This window comes from Citrus sinensis, chromosome 5, assembly GCF_022201045.2.
Source record: "Citrus sinensis cultivar Valencia sweet orange chromosome 5, DVS_A1.0, whole genome shotgun sequence".
In the NCBI taxonomy this organism is placed as follows: domain Eukaryota; kingdom Viridiplantae; phylum Streptophyta; class Magnoliopsida; order Sapindales; family Rutaceae; genus Citrus; species Citrus sinensis.
The window spans coordinates 34,932,679-34,945,350 of record NC_068560.1 but is presented as its reverse complement, the minus strand read 5'-3'; the positions used below and the strand labels follow the sequence as shown (position 1 = coordinate 34,945,350).

General features: G+C 33.9%; 2 protein-coding genes across 5 annotated transcripts; both read right to left on the bottom strand.

The window, feature by feature from the left end:
* Positions 1 to 1,984: 1,984 nt before the first annotated feature.
* On the bottom strand, positions 1,985 to 3,837 carry LOC102618316 (transcription repressor MYB6-like). The gene is made up of 3 exons (XM_006473107.4): positions 3,433 to 3,837; positions 3,180 to 3,309; positions 1,985 to 3,031 (listed from the first exon to the last, which is right to left on the bottom strand). Exons 1-3 carry the CDS (start codon positions 3,563 to 3,565, stop codon positions 2,428 to 2,430), a joined length of 867 nt encoding a protein of 288 aa, XP_006473170.2. The 5' UTR covers positions 3,566 to 3,837; the 3' UTR covers positions 1,985 to 2,427.
* A 1,016-nt stretch (positions 3,838 to 4,853) lies between these two features.
* On the bottom strand, positions 4,854 to 10,109 carry LOC102618603 (hypothetical protein). 4 transcript variants are annotated; one of them, XM_015528870.3, is made up of 11 exons: positions 9,949 to 10,109; positions 9,385 to 9,789; positions 9,173 to 9,245; positions 8,929 to 8,996; positions 7,984 to 8,072; positions 7,432 to 7,629; positions 6,693 to 6,897; positions 6,416 to 6,583; positions 5,989 to 6,156; positions 5,688 to 5,878; positions 4,854 to 5,266 (listed from the first exon to the last, which is right to left on the bottom strand). In XM_015528870.3, exons 2-11 carry the CDS (start codon positions 9,763 to 9,765, stop codon positions 5,095 to 5,097), a joined length of 1,713 nt encoding a protein of 570 aa, XP_015384356.2. In that variant the 5' UTR covers positions 9,766 to 9,789; positions 9,949 to 10,109; the 3' UTR covers positions 4,854 to 5,094. The 4 variants fall into 4 exon arrangements, with proteins under 4 accessions (XP_015384356.2, XP_052297444.1, XP_024952559.2 ...); XM_052441484.1 differs by having other exon boundaries at positions 9,894 to 10,105; XM_025096791.2 differs by having other exon boundaries at positions 9,385 to 10,104.
* Between the last annotated feature and the right edge of the window lie 2,563 nt (positions 10,110 to 12,672).

Genomic DNA, 12,672 nt, shown 5'->3' with positions numbered 1-12,672 from the left:
ACCAATCGAGAATTAATTTCCTGCAAAATCAAACACCCCACTGCACTTGCACATGACCAACTGTAATTGTTTTTCAAAATTATTTTCATCAGAGATTCGGTTACCCACCTCCCAAACATCTCACATGTTCCTTCTCTTCTCTTCTCTTATCGGATCTTCTCTCGCTCTCTCTTTATATTATTATTATTTAATATTTACTAAGGCTTATTAAAAAAAAGATTCCTAAATAACATTTCACTCACTCGTTAACTAGGTAAATTGTTGACGACCAATGAGTTGACTTAATAATAATAATATATAGTTAATATGTTAATGCAAAAGCTTCTAACTTGAATGCTTCCTCGAAGTTGTGTAGCAACTTACTACTCGTAATTCAATTCCACGTGTGCAAAACTTGAAGAAGAGACGTCCGAAAAGCAAAGCTTTATGACCAATTTATCTCGTATTTTAAGTTAATTATTGAATGTTGAAAATACTAGATAAGTCAATAATAGCATATAAATAAAAACAATAAAATACGTGTAATTTATTATATTTCATTCATAATTAACGATTTAAATAAAAATGAATCTTTTGCCACCTACACCTAAAATATCAATAAATTAAACTCACGGAAAAACACACATTAATATTGTGATCAAGCAAGACACCTAGCAGTACTTGTGAAAACGGATTGATTCAAAAAGACAAAAACTAATGTTGCTTTTTCACATTAGATTGAGGAGAGATTTTGCTTAAATTACATAACAAAAAATCATAAGAAAGAAAGAGGTGTGATTAAGTTAGGGAAATACAAATATATCGAAATTACTAGACTATTTAGAGGTAATATTAAAGAGGTTATATGGTGTGGTACCCTTAGAAGAAGCTGAATCAATTTATTAGAAGAGAATTGTCAAAATACTAATTAGTAGAGTTGGGTGCTTTTAGGTAGAAGGGGATCCGTCATTCCTGGGAGAACCTATCATCATCATGCGATACCAAACATGTGACCTTCAAATTTTTAATTAATTGAAACCTAATAACAATTTCTTCTTTACTAAGTTTTTTTTTTTAAAAAAAATTATTGGCCCATAGATAGAATAGAACGTGAGTATCAAATGATAGCGTGATGATACAACATTACATGTGATCGTACTCAATATACTAATAGCATTTGGAATGTTAGGTTGATTGTCATATTTAGCAAGAAATTAGGTATAGGTTTTGGTTAGAGAATCCATCCATGTTCTTGCTGTTTTATATATTAATCATTTACTTTGTTTGGTAATTGGCATCCTAATTTTGTATATCTAGCTAGCATAATGTATTACTCATTTAAAATATTTCCATATTCATTTGGTATATACTTATGTCAAAAAATTATAGACTCAGCCAATATTATATGTGGGAATGACAGCAGATATAGATAGTCCCTGGTGTCATATCTTATGTTTACTAATTTTATTTTTAGTGTTATTGTTACTGCTTACTAACTCTTCAAACATTATTATGGGAAACCACTATTTGGTTTCTGAATAATGATTAATGAATGCATAATCATGTTCTCGAGAAAAAAAAAAAGTTGTCAGTATACTACTTACTCTCTTTCCTCATAAAATTAGTGGCGTAAGTGAAGGAAATTAAGCGGCTTTAAAAGTGTCACAACTTTTAACTTATAGTTATTATGAAGAAGAAGGAAAATTGGGATAAAACTGTGGTGCAACTGTAATACCGTATCACAGTTATACTCAATTATTGAATTCTCACTTATTTAAGTAGATTCCACTCATTTGAGTGGATTCAATAACTGGTGTAATTATAATACGATACCATAATTACACTGTAATATGACCCGAAAAATTAACATAATTTTTAACTTTTAAATTATAAATATACTATAAAAAAAATCGACATAATTTTAATATCAAAATAATTAATATTTATTAAATACTTTAATATTACGTCTTTTAAAGTACAACTACCTCACATCAAAATCATATCATAACTTAATGGCGGGTCTCTGTTCTCTGTTATTAAGAAGGAACCACTGACTAAAACACTGTCGTTTAAAGAAAAACAAAAGAAGATAACTGTTCCTTTCAAAAAAGAAAAGAGAAAAAAGAAGATAAGTGTTGTTCCCAATGCACTCGCCAGATAGTACAAAGCAAAAGACAAGGTGGAAGGTCCAACCAAATCTATAATTACCTACCTACCCACTCGATAGTTTTCAAGGAGTAATAATTATGCAAATTTTCTAAAATGTCAGCTCAGGCTCAGCAACGGCATACACGTAACACGTTGTCTTGTGAAATTACCTGGATTTTGCATTGGCTGGTAATCAAATGTTGGAGCTAGCCCATCAATTAATTGAGATACATTTTAAGTTATTTAAAACCCATCCACCCTAGAGAGAAAAAAAGGGGAAAAAAAAAACATGAATCTAATCTAAAGGCCTGTAATATATCTGCGAAACCCATTAGAATTTTGAGTACAATTCTTACACAGTTCACTTCTCCCAAACCCCAGCTGCCAACACAAACAAACCGCTTGCTTCACTTCAAAAGACTTGTCGTAGTCAACAACCTGCTTCTGCTGCTGCGGCTGTTTTCGTTGCTGCAGTGGTCTTGAGTGGGCAGAATTAGAAGGCGCAAGTCCAATGGATAGCTCCAAGTTGAGATTTTCTTGATAATGGGTGCTGCTATGCACTTGCTTTTGCTCTTGTTGATGTAGCTGTACATTTTGTGGCGGCTCTTCATCAGCGGTCATGCCACTGGTGCTGCAGTTGTTGTTGTTGGTGGTGGAGGTGTTGTTATCATCGTCGAAAGATGATTCTGACTTGGGCTTGATCAAATTCTTGGGTTGAATTATTCCTTCATTATTATTAATAGTGTATTTGTTGAAATTATTATGGTTATGAATTTGGTTGAGGGGGCGGTGAGTTTGAGGGTCAAGGCCCCGGTTAAGTAGCTTCCGCTTGATGTGTGTATTCCAATAATTCTTTATTTCATTATCTGTTCTGCCCGGTAACCTTCCAGCTATCAACGACCACCTGCACATTACACAAATTCAAAACACCCCCCACTCAGGAAAAAGGAAAAAAGAAAGAGTTTTTCTTAGATCTAATAATTAAAATTAACCTACCCCTAAACAAATAAAAATTATAATAACAAAAAGATAGAAAAAGTTTAATTAATTACTTGTTTCCAAGCAAACTATGTAGTTTGATAATAAGTTCATCTTCTTCATCGGTAAAATTCCCACGCTTAAGATCAGGGCGTAGATAATTTATCCATCTCAATCTACAGCTCTTCCCGCATCTTAGCAATCCTGAGTAATTTATTAAAACACACACATATATCAACAATATTCCAAATCTCTTTTTTTATATTCTTTTTTCCAAACTAAGAAGAAGAAAATGAAAGGAAAAAAATATATTAAAAAAAAATGTACCGGCAGCTTTGGGGAGAGAGCGCCAGCAGCCTTCGCCATGAGCACGAATGTAATCGATAAGCCTTTGGTCTTCCTCTTTGGTCCAAGCTCCTTTGTTTGTATGAGCCTTTTCACAGCAAGGCGAACGTCCCATGTTCTTGTTTATGATGACGATGAAGAGTTGATTTTTGTTTTAAATTTTTCTCAACATGAAATGAAGAAAAAGAGAGATGGGTTCGGTTCGTTTTGTAAAAGAGTTTTTTTAACACGAGAGATGGGGACTTGTCATTTATATGAAGAGAGAGAGAGAGAGAGAGAGAGAAGGCAAGAGACTCGATCGTTATGAGATTTTGACCAAGTTGGTAGACATTAAATTATACATGTATACACGCATACATACATTTCACAGGTGGTTTGATTTGAGATTAAGAGAGAGAAGAGAGAAGAGAGAGAGATAGATTGAATCATTGAATATTGATTTGGGTAGGTTGGTAGCTTCTTCCATCAATCTACTGCTGCATAAATTCTAGAATACATCTCTTGTATTCTTGATTTTACGTCACATTTTTGGACTTTATTTTGTCTTTTTTTTCCCCGACTCTCTCTTTTGTCCTTTTGTCCTTTTGTGTTTTCCACTCTCTTCTCCCATGTGTTGAATAGAGATAATGTTTGAAATTGGATAATAATCTTCTTGATTTTTCTTGTGCTATAACAATTTATCACATATTTTTGTGGTAGAAGTTACTCTCCATGTTATTTTTTATTCATTAATGCTTGATCACACATCAACTTGTACACGAAATTTGAGCTACTAATATTTGGCCTTGAATGATTTTTGGAAAATCAAGTATAACAACTCAAAAAATTGACGAAATTGTGTACACGTTTCTTCTTTTTCCCAAACATGCCGTCCCATAGAGAACCAATCTTTCTTGATTTCAGTTTCCATGTTATAATTTTTTGTGAACATGTTTAACAGTTTTCTATTCTGATAAACATGTTTTACGAAATATTACATACAATATTATTTAGGTGGATTTTCATTTCCAAAAGTAGAGAGCATTCTTCAGAATCGCAAACGTCTTCTACCCTTGCAATTTGCAAATAACCCACTCTTATGGTCGCTGATCTTTCATTAGTTTTATCAATTAAGGAAATTCCTGGGGGCATAGTTTTCCCCATCCGTCCTCACCAAAGGCATGAGCCACTTAAAACTGGTGCTCTATTTCAACGGCATCATTGTCAATGTGTACTCACTGGACAAAATTACACCCATGATTTTATATTCTTTCAAAACACAAATGGCAAATGGAACTTCGGATAAGGAACACCGCACAACGAAAAAAAAAGTCCAATCTACTGAATTATCTCCACGCCCCATAGTTTTCGACTTTCCATCGATGTTGCCGTTGATGGTCATAAGCCACTAAGAACAAGATGTATCATAGAATACACAGTCCAAATAAATTTTACTCACATCAATTGAATCATATACAATGAATTTCGAGTGGGAAACTACAAATTGTAGCTTAGTCAATCAATTTCAAAGAATTATAACCTAATTTCACTCCCATCACTACAACAAAAGAATTTAATTAGAGTTTAGTTGAATCATGCTTCATAAGTTACAGATAAATAAAAATTTCTAAACTCTAGTGACAATTTCTTTAATCAATATCCGTATTATGAAGTTAGTTTCTTAGTGTTACCGTGTTCATTTGAAGCTTCTGGTTGTTTACACATGCAATCTGGCATGGGAAATGTGTAAAGCGATGCACTCGGTTTCCTTAACTCACTTCCCTTCACATCACTGTGAGAAAGCATATCTTTCATTTGTCGCTTGAAATCATCCCATCTGGCCAGATGTAGATAAAAAATATCATTAAACTACAAAATTGCTGTCACGAAAAGCTACTAGATCCACATACATAAGGTTTGGATCAAGGAGACATAATATTTTACACTGGCTGAGATTAAATCTCAAGTGTACGTAAAATAAGGTGCATTACTATGCATTAATTAGATGCGTCAGATTTAATCTCAACCATTTGCACATTGATCCAATGGGTTAACAATTGGTCCTACCCCATGTTACAAATATGGAATGAGAAAGATCAGCTGTAAGATTGGCATTGGCAAGCACCAAAATGAAATTTTGATTAGTTTTTTAGCACAACCTTTTTGCAAACAAGATTTCTCCCTTGCTCAAATCAAGCAGTGTCGCGAATGACTCAGAAGTGAAAATTTAAAATTGCAGGAGTTGAATAGCAATGTACCTGATATTTGGCCTATCAAATAACAGAGCTAATTTTCTCTTATCAGGCTTAATTGTCTTCGCATGTCCTCCATATAAGTAGCGCCTATGACCCATTAAGAAGTGGGGAAAATTTCCACCTTGTGTTGTGACAAATACTTCACTGTGAAGGCAAACTGTATAGTCAAGAGCAGCCAATCTAGACGAGTGGCCCTACATATAAGAACCTTCGAGTATTACAAACGAGAAGTTCCTAGCATTGTTATTTTTATTCTTTAAATCAATGTAAAGATCACAGACCACCAATATGGCAAATATGATACCTTAAATGCAGCAAGTTCTTCTGGAGTAGCTAGAGTGTCCTTTGTTTCTAAGCGTGGAAACATCTGCCTAAGTGGTGCCACGTACTTTTCAGCTTTATAAATCTTACCTGCTGCAACATATACTGAGGTGGTGTTATCAAAACCCATGCCCCTAAGCATCATTCCTACCTGGAGAACCAAATACAGTGAAGACGGAGCATCCAAAAGAATCCAAGCATTTTGATTTTATTAAACATTTAATTTATCCGGTTATTATAACAAGGAACTGCAATGTGTTTGCACAACATTTGAGGAATTTGTTCTTTAATAAGACGAAACATAGTTTCAGAAGTAGATATTCATATTTTACAAGAAACCAAATCAAAATAAATTTGTTAAAAAGTAGATTGATAGATGGAAGGGCAGAGAGTTCAATGCAGTTTAGCACCTCCAATGGCGTTAAAGGACATTTTCCATCCACACGATTTGCACCCGGTCTTATTACTCGTCCTCTTTTCCTGAATTTCCCCCTCCAACTTCTTTCTCGAGCAATATCCATTTCATGTTTCTCTTCCTCCCCACCATCATATTCACAGCAAGAAAATGCAACCATATCCTTGAGAGAAAAGGAAACCGACACTCAGAAATGATAAAGGATACAGCAATAGGAGGAAATAAAATAACCCACAATCTTTCCATGGTAGCAAATCGAAAAGGTATGGTACCGTTTCAAATCGAAGATGAACTGAAACATATTTTCCACCACTCTGAGAGCTATTCTTAACCATTCGATCAACCATTTTCTCAGCAAGCATTCTTATAGGTTCAGAAAACCTAAGTGCTTCAAAATTGGCTAAGCATCTAAGTCCCTGAATATTTGAAGGAACACCCTGAGCCAGTCTGTTGGAGAAAGGTGCAATTCGCACAGCCCTGCATCATGAAATGAGGCTATAAGCTTTGGATTTGTATGTTTGTTGAAAAGAAATGAGATAAACTTCCATTAACAAAACTATTTAGAAATAAGGTTCAACCCCAAATTATTGCAAGTGGATTGAAGATTGAATTTTACGCACACAATTCCAACCGTCAACAAATTTTTGATCCATGGTTAACAACTTTGTGTTGTAACCACTGTAAACAATAAAGGGCCATATATATGACTAACAATTCCAAAAACTCTATAGCATGGCAGAGCTTACCATAATGATCTACTTGAAATCAGCAATCAGACGATTCATGGTGCTAAAAATGACCCTAAACATTTTTCTTTTTCCAATAAATGTTAAATGATAATAACAATCCAATATTTGGCTTCTCAAATAAAAACATGCAATTTAAATTGATTTGGTAGGGAAATGATATTGTCATTGCAATAAGGGATGTTCAAAGAAAAATCCCCAATAATTTAGCTTCTTCTTGGAGAGTATTGATCAATTTAAAACATTTGGAGTTAAGAATGCATACCCCAGCTGCTGCAGCTTTGGCAGTACCTTTTGCAGATAATGGGTTGGGCTGGACCATCCTTTTACTCTCAAATTCACGATGCTGCTTATATTGTGGTCAAACTGTTGAAGTATATCCTCTGGGAGTTCCTTGACAACATTCACATTACTTCTAAGTGCATGCATGAAAAAATCTTCATCAAATATATCCCCAAAATTGCTGCAAAAATTTCAAATTGTTCAGAAAAAGGAAAAATGTAAGGAATAAAGTCAAACTAAAAAATCTTGCAATTCAAAGGAAAAAAATTAAATATATATGTGTTTAAGAAATATGGCTTAAACGAGTAAATTATGAGATAAAATAGGTGATATTTTTTACATTAAGAGGACAAGCACTGCTCCATAACTGCTCCATCTTTTCAAAAGACTAAAGCATCATTTTGGCCCTCATCTTTTTGTAGTTTGAAAAAACAACGTTTGAGAAGAAACTAAGAATTATATTTTTCTGAGGAAAGAATGAGATACAAAAGAGGTTAAGGACTTAAGGTCTTAGAATAACAGTATCAATAATCACCTGGAATCTCGCCATACACTATTTAAATGAAAAATTGGAATGACAAGAGTTGCATTCAGCAGTCCTGCCACTGCTACCGCATCACATATCTGTAAATAAACAAATAAATAAAACAGAGAAAAGTTACACATCAAAGATGTAATTTGAAGGTTGACACCCCTATTATCAAGGCATAGAATGTTGAGTTTGTATCATTGGCAGGCCGTATCTGGCCCTATTATTGCAACAACATTCCCATAACTAGCAATATATTTTTAAAATGTAACAATATACACCAAGCCTATAGTTCGCAATGTATATTTAAAATGTAACAATATGCACCAAGTGTAAATTTAATATTTAGATCAATTAATCAATATTTTCATATGGAAAGTTAGTAATAAACAACCACGCTCATGCAACACAAAATGAAGTGTCTTATAGCTATAACTTATTCAACATCAAAACCCAAATAATTTTACCAAGAGAAAGAGGAAAGCAATAGGGACGAGTGCAGTAAGAAAATCTTAGCAAAAATAGTTTAGCAGTCATTTCAAGACGCATCCAAAATCCAATCATTCCCATTCTTCATGCAACAATTAATTGGTAAATGCTAGTTTCGAAGGATATGCCTACTGTAATAAATGAATCTAGATGACAGATGCCTTAATCTGACAATCCATAAGGAACAACCACCAAAAGATGAAGTCAAATCTCAAAGTTCCAAAAATAAGCCCCAAAATGTCCATCTAGGACAATATTAAGTATATTATTATCTAATACACCATCCCATGCATCTTGATCATATTCTAGTGAATGGCGAGAACCACATTGTAACAAATCAAACCATATGCAACTACATTCTCTAATACATAATTTTGGTAGCATGCATATAAGAACATGCTGCAATTTCCTTACAACTGATAGAATCAAGAGAACAAATTTTATGCTAGAGCCAAAACATACCGACAAGCGTTGCTGGTTCAACCCACCATTAGCTTCAATTATAAGGAAACCATTTGATTTTGGCAATTCTGAGAATCTCAAAACATAAAACAGCAGTTAGCTTCTTGCAGCCTCTCAAGCATAAGGTAAATACAATTACTAGTACTCCGATACTATTGTTTCCACGATTTTGGGGGGGGGGGGGCGCGGCGGGGGCGGGCGGGCGGTGAAGAAACGACATTGAAAAACAGATAAAATTTTGAACCTGCATTCGAATTACTCCTGTCGGCGCAAGGCTTCCAGGGTTGGTGCACTTTCGAATTCCACGCTGTCATCAACTGCATGATTTTGATTTGAGCATTTTTAATTTCAGTCAAATCTACTTCAGCTGTACATTAACATGCAAGAAATGAACTTAAGGAAAATAAATAACAATGAAAAAAAGGAAAAAAAATTGCATGAAGCTTATAACTGTACCGTATTGTTAGTAATAGCTTCCGCTTGCATAAACGGCCAAAGCTTTTGAAAAACCTGAGGACTTCTGTACACGGAGCCAGGCGGCGCACGCTTACGCACAACAACAACACTCTTCAAATCCACAACATCGAAGCCGAACGAGCTCATGTACAGTAACATTACTGATATGTACAACAACGGCGCCACTAACAGCACGCCCTTGCGTTTAAACACGGCCGATATCAAAACGACTACCAGTTTCTCAACTAAATTCTGCTTTCCTCCTCCGCTGCCGACACGACTTCCGGCTATGTTCTTGTTACGGCCGTGGCGGAAGCGGGGGGAGGACGGCGGAGATGACGTGGTGGAGCGGGCGGAGCCGAGGCGGCTTAGTCCGTGCATGATGCAAGTAAGCAAGTGAAAGAACTGAAATGAATTACAGATAATTAAAAGTTACAAATTACGAAACCCTAGGGAATGGTGAGGATCTGAAGAAGAATTGAATGAAATTTTATTTGTGTTTGAAGTACATTCAATGGAAATATTGATTTTTAATTTTCTGATTTTGAGGTTGAAGGAATTAACTGCAGCACGTGACTTCTGATCCGAGGCGCGTGACTGTTTCTGTTGCCAGCTTGAAGTAAGTGAGTCTGACTGAGTAGGAGTGAATATGGAATGTGCAACTGAAGAGGAAGAGAAAAGGATTTCGATTGTTGGAGAATTAAAGCGCCAGCTTTGTTAGTGGGACGGACACACACTCGTTTACCAACCACACGGATGTTGAAAACTTTTGGAAAAACCAAATTTCATTGAGGTATATTCTATTTCTCTTAATTATATACGAGCTTCAAACATTACATACGTTTTTAAAAGTGTCACTTAAATTCCTTTTTGGTTATAAGTAAATACGATTATAATCCATATCTTGATACTATGCGACACTTTTTTGAATAGATATGAGATTTTTCTTTGAAAAGAAAAGATTATAATAATTTTTCTTATTTTTTCACATGCATAAAATGTTGATTTTTATAAAAATATACTTCATGACATTTTCATTTTTCAACCCTAGAAATTAACAATCGAAAGAAACTTAGCAAGCAATAAGTTTTCAAATATTTTTAAAAAAAATATCGTAGGATTTATTCGATTAGCTTATTACATATAAGATGGGTTGATGAAATTTGAATCATTTAAGGCTCCATTGTATTTAAACGAAATATGGGAGACTTGTGTGAAATTTACGTAGTTTAGAAAGAAAAAGGAAATTCTAAGTGGAAGACCACGAGACAAACGGGCTTAAAGCGACCATTTTTTGATAAAAGTGGGAGTCTATTTGGTTTCCTTTTCCTTTTCAATAGCTTAACTGGTCTCTCGTGATTGTGATGTTGAAATTGAATTGCGATGACACAAAAGGAGAGGGCCTATCTGGGCCTTTTAAAAAAGTAATGGTCATTGTTCGAGGCCCATAAATCGTAATGAGGTGAGGACCGATGCGAAATGTGTTTACTCTTTTATTGTAAATAATAATGATAATAATAACCCAAAAAAAGGAAAGAAAAAAACATCAACGACAACAACATTATTAAAAAAAAAAACTAATACCAAAATAATAAATAAGAGATATTTATTATAAGCATTCATAAATAATTTTTAAAAAATGGGTCCGCCTATGTTGCAACAGTTGTAGCATACCCCTGTTTTTGTTTTTTATGATTTAATTAGTGTCAAATTTACTTGAGCACCTTACACTATTTTCATTTATAATTTGTTCATGAGTTTTAAAAAGATAAAATTATCCTTCTTGACGAAGGTGGAAGAAAATGGAGTTAACCAGTACAGCCAGCAACAAAAGCACGCTATTGTTAAGTCTCATCTCCATCAACCTTCGTGACCCACCACCATGTTTGAAATCGCTTAAAAACCGCAAGCAACACAAACAATATCTCCCCCACAAAACCACTTATCGGCTATGGGAGCGTCTTACATGCGCTGAGCCACCACCTCCAACGCCGTTATTGTCACAAGTGAATAATCAGAGTTCTAATGTTGAGTGTCATGTCCAGCGAATAACGATTTTGTTGTCTCTATTAGTAAATGATTAAGATCCAAAAACTTTTGCTAGAGACCAATTATTTGTCCACTAAACAACAACAAGAAGAACAGCCCCACCATAATGAAAAAGAGAGCAGCAACAACCAAAACTTGCAAATGATTTGGATTTGTCAATATTAATGGAAACGAACGGCCACCCATCATCACTCATACAGATTGTTGGACTTTGAAATTGAGATTGGAAGAGAATCTTGAATTATCGCTAGTTAAAATTGGAGTTGTTGAGCTCATGACAAAAGTTTTAGCTTGAAGGCTAAATAAGTTTGGGATCAGGATTTGGAATACTGGATCTGAAACTAAGGGATTTGATGACATAGTAACGAAGAAGATCCCCATCAAAACAATTTACAATTCCTTTTGACAGAAGCAGTCGATTTGAGTTTAGAATTGAAGTGATTGCCATGAAATTTTTAGAACATTTAGGGGAATTAATGTCATTTCATTAATATTCCTTAAGTTTAAAATATGTGAGGATGAAGATGGAGATGGAGATAAAGATCATGATGATGGAAGAAGATGAATGTGAGAAGTGATGATGATGGAGATGAAGGCGAGAGGAAAGAGATAAAAAATCTTAAATTTTATTTTTAATTTATAAATTTAAGGGTATTATTGTCTTTTTGTTGATATTAGTGTCTTACGTGGATTAATATGTCTTGGATGTAATCCAAATAAATATTTTAATATTTATAAAAATAATAAATATGAAGAGTGTGAGGTGTTAATTAGAATTTTAATGATGTATGTAAGTAGAAAGTATCATATTATTTCTTAGTATTTTATGAATAAAAATGAATATAAAGAGCTCAATGAAATTTAGTATTTGTTAAATTACAAAAGACAAAAACTGGAGTATGTTACAACCGTTGCAACATAGGCGGATCCTTAAAAAATAATCAATTTATATTTCAAGAGATGATTGAATTTATTACATATGTTTATGTACGTAAAAATAAATATAAAGATAAACTGATTTATAAATTAGAATCGGCTTGAGTGATAAAAAAGATAATGTCTTTGGCAAATGTATAAAAAAGATTTTTTTTTTCACAACCAACATTGTACGCTAAAATCAATTCTTAATTAAATAAATATAAATAACTATTTTTTTAATCTTTTAGGTAATTAGAAAGAACAATTTTAATTTTTTTAATGATTTTTTTTTTAAAATTAAAACGTGAAAAACAAAACAAA

Bases quoted from the DNA above. Each gene is read 5' to 3' on its own strand.
- LOC102618316 (XM_006473107.4), bottom strand. From the start codon at position 3,565: ATGGGACGTTCGCCTTGCTGTGAAAAGGCTCATACAAACAAAGGAGCT. The intron at 3,310-3,432 runs GTACATTTTTTT...TAAATTACTCAG, and splicing joins CTCTCTCCCCAAAGCTGCCG to GATTGCTAAGATGCGGGAAG. The intron at 3,032-3,179 runs GTAATTAATTAA...TGTAATGTGCAG, and splicing joins CATAGTTTGCTTGGAAACAA to GTGGTCGTTGATAGCTGGAA.
- LOC102618603 (XM_015528870.3), bottom strand. From the start codon at position 9,765: ATGCACGGACTAAGCCGCCTCGGCTCCGCCCGCTCCACCACGTCATCT. The intron at 9,246-9,384 runs GTACAGTTATAA...AAAATCATGCAG, and splicing joins AAGCTATTACTAACAATACG to TTGATGACAGCGTGGAATTC. The intron at 5,879-5,988 runs GTATCATATTTG...TCTTATATGTAG, and splicing joins AAGAACTTGCTGCATTTAAG to GGCCACTCGTCTAGATTGGC.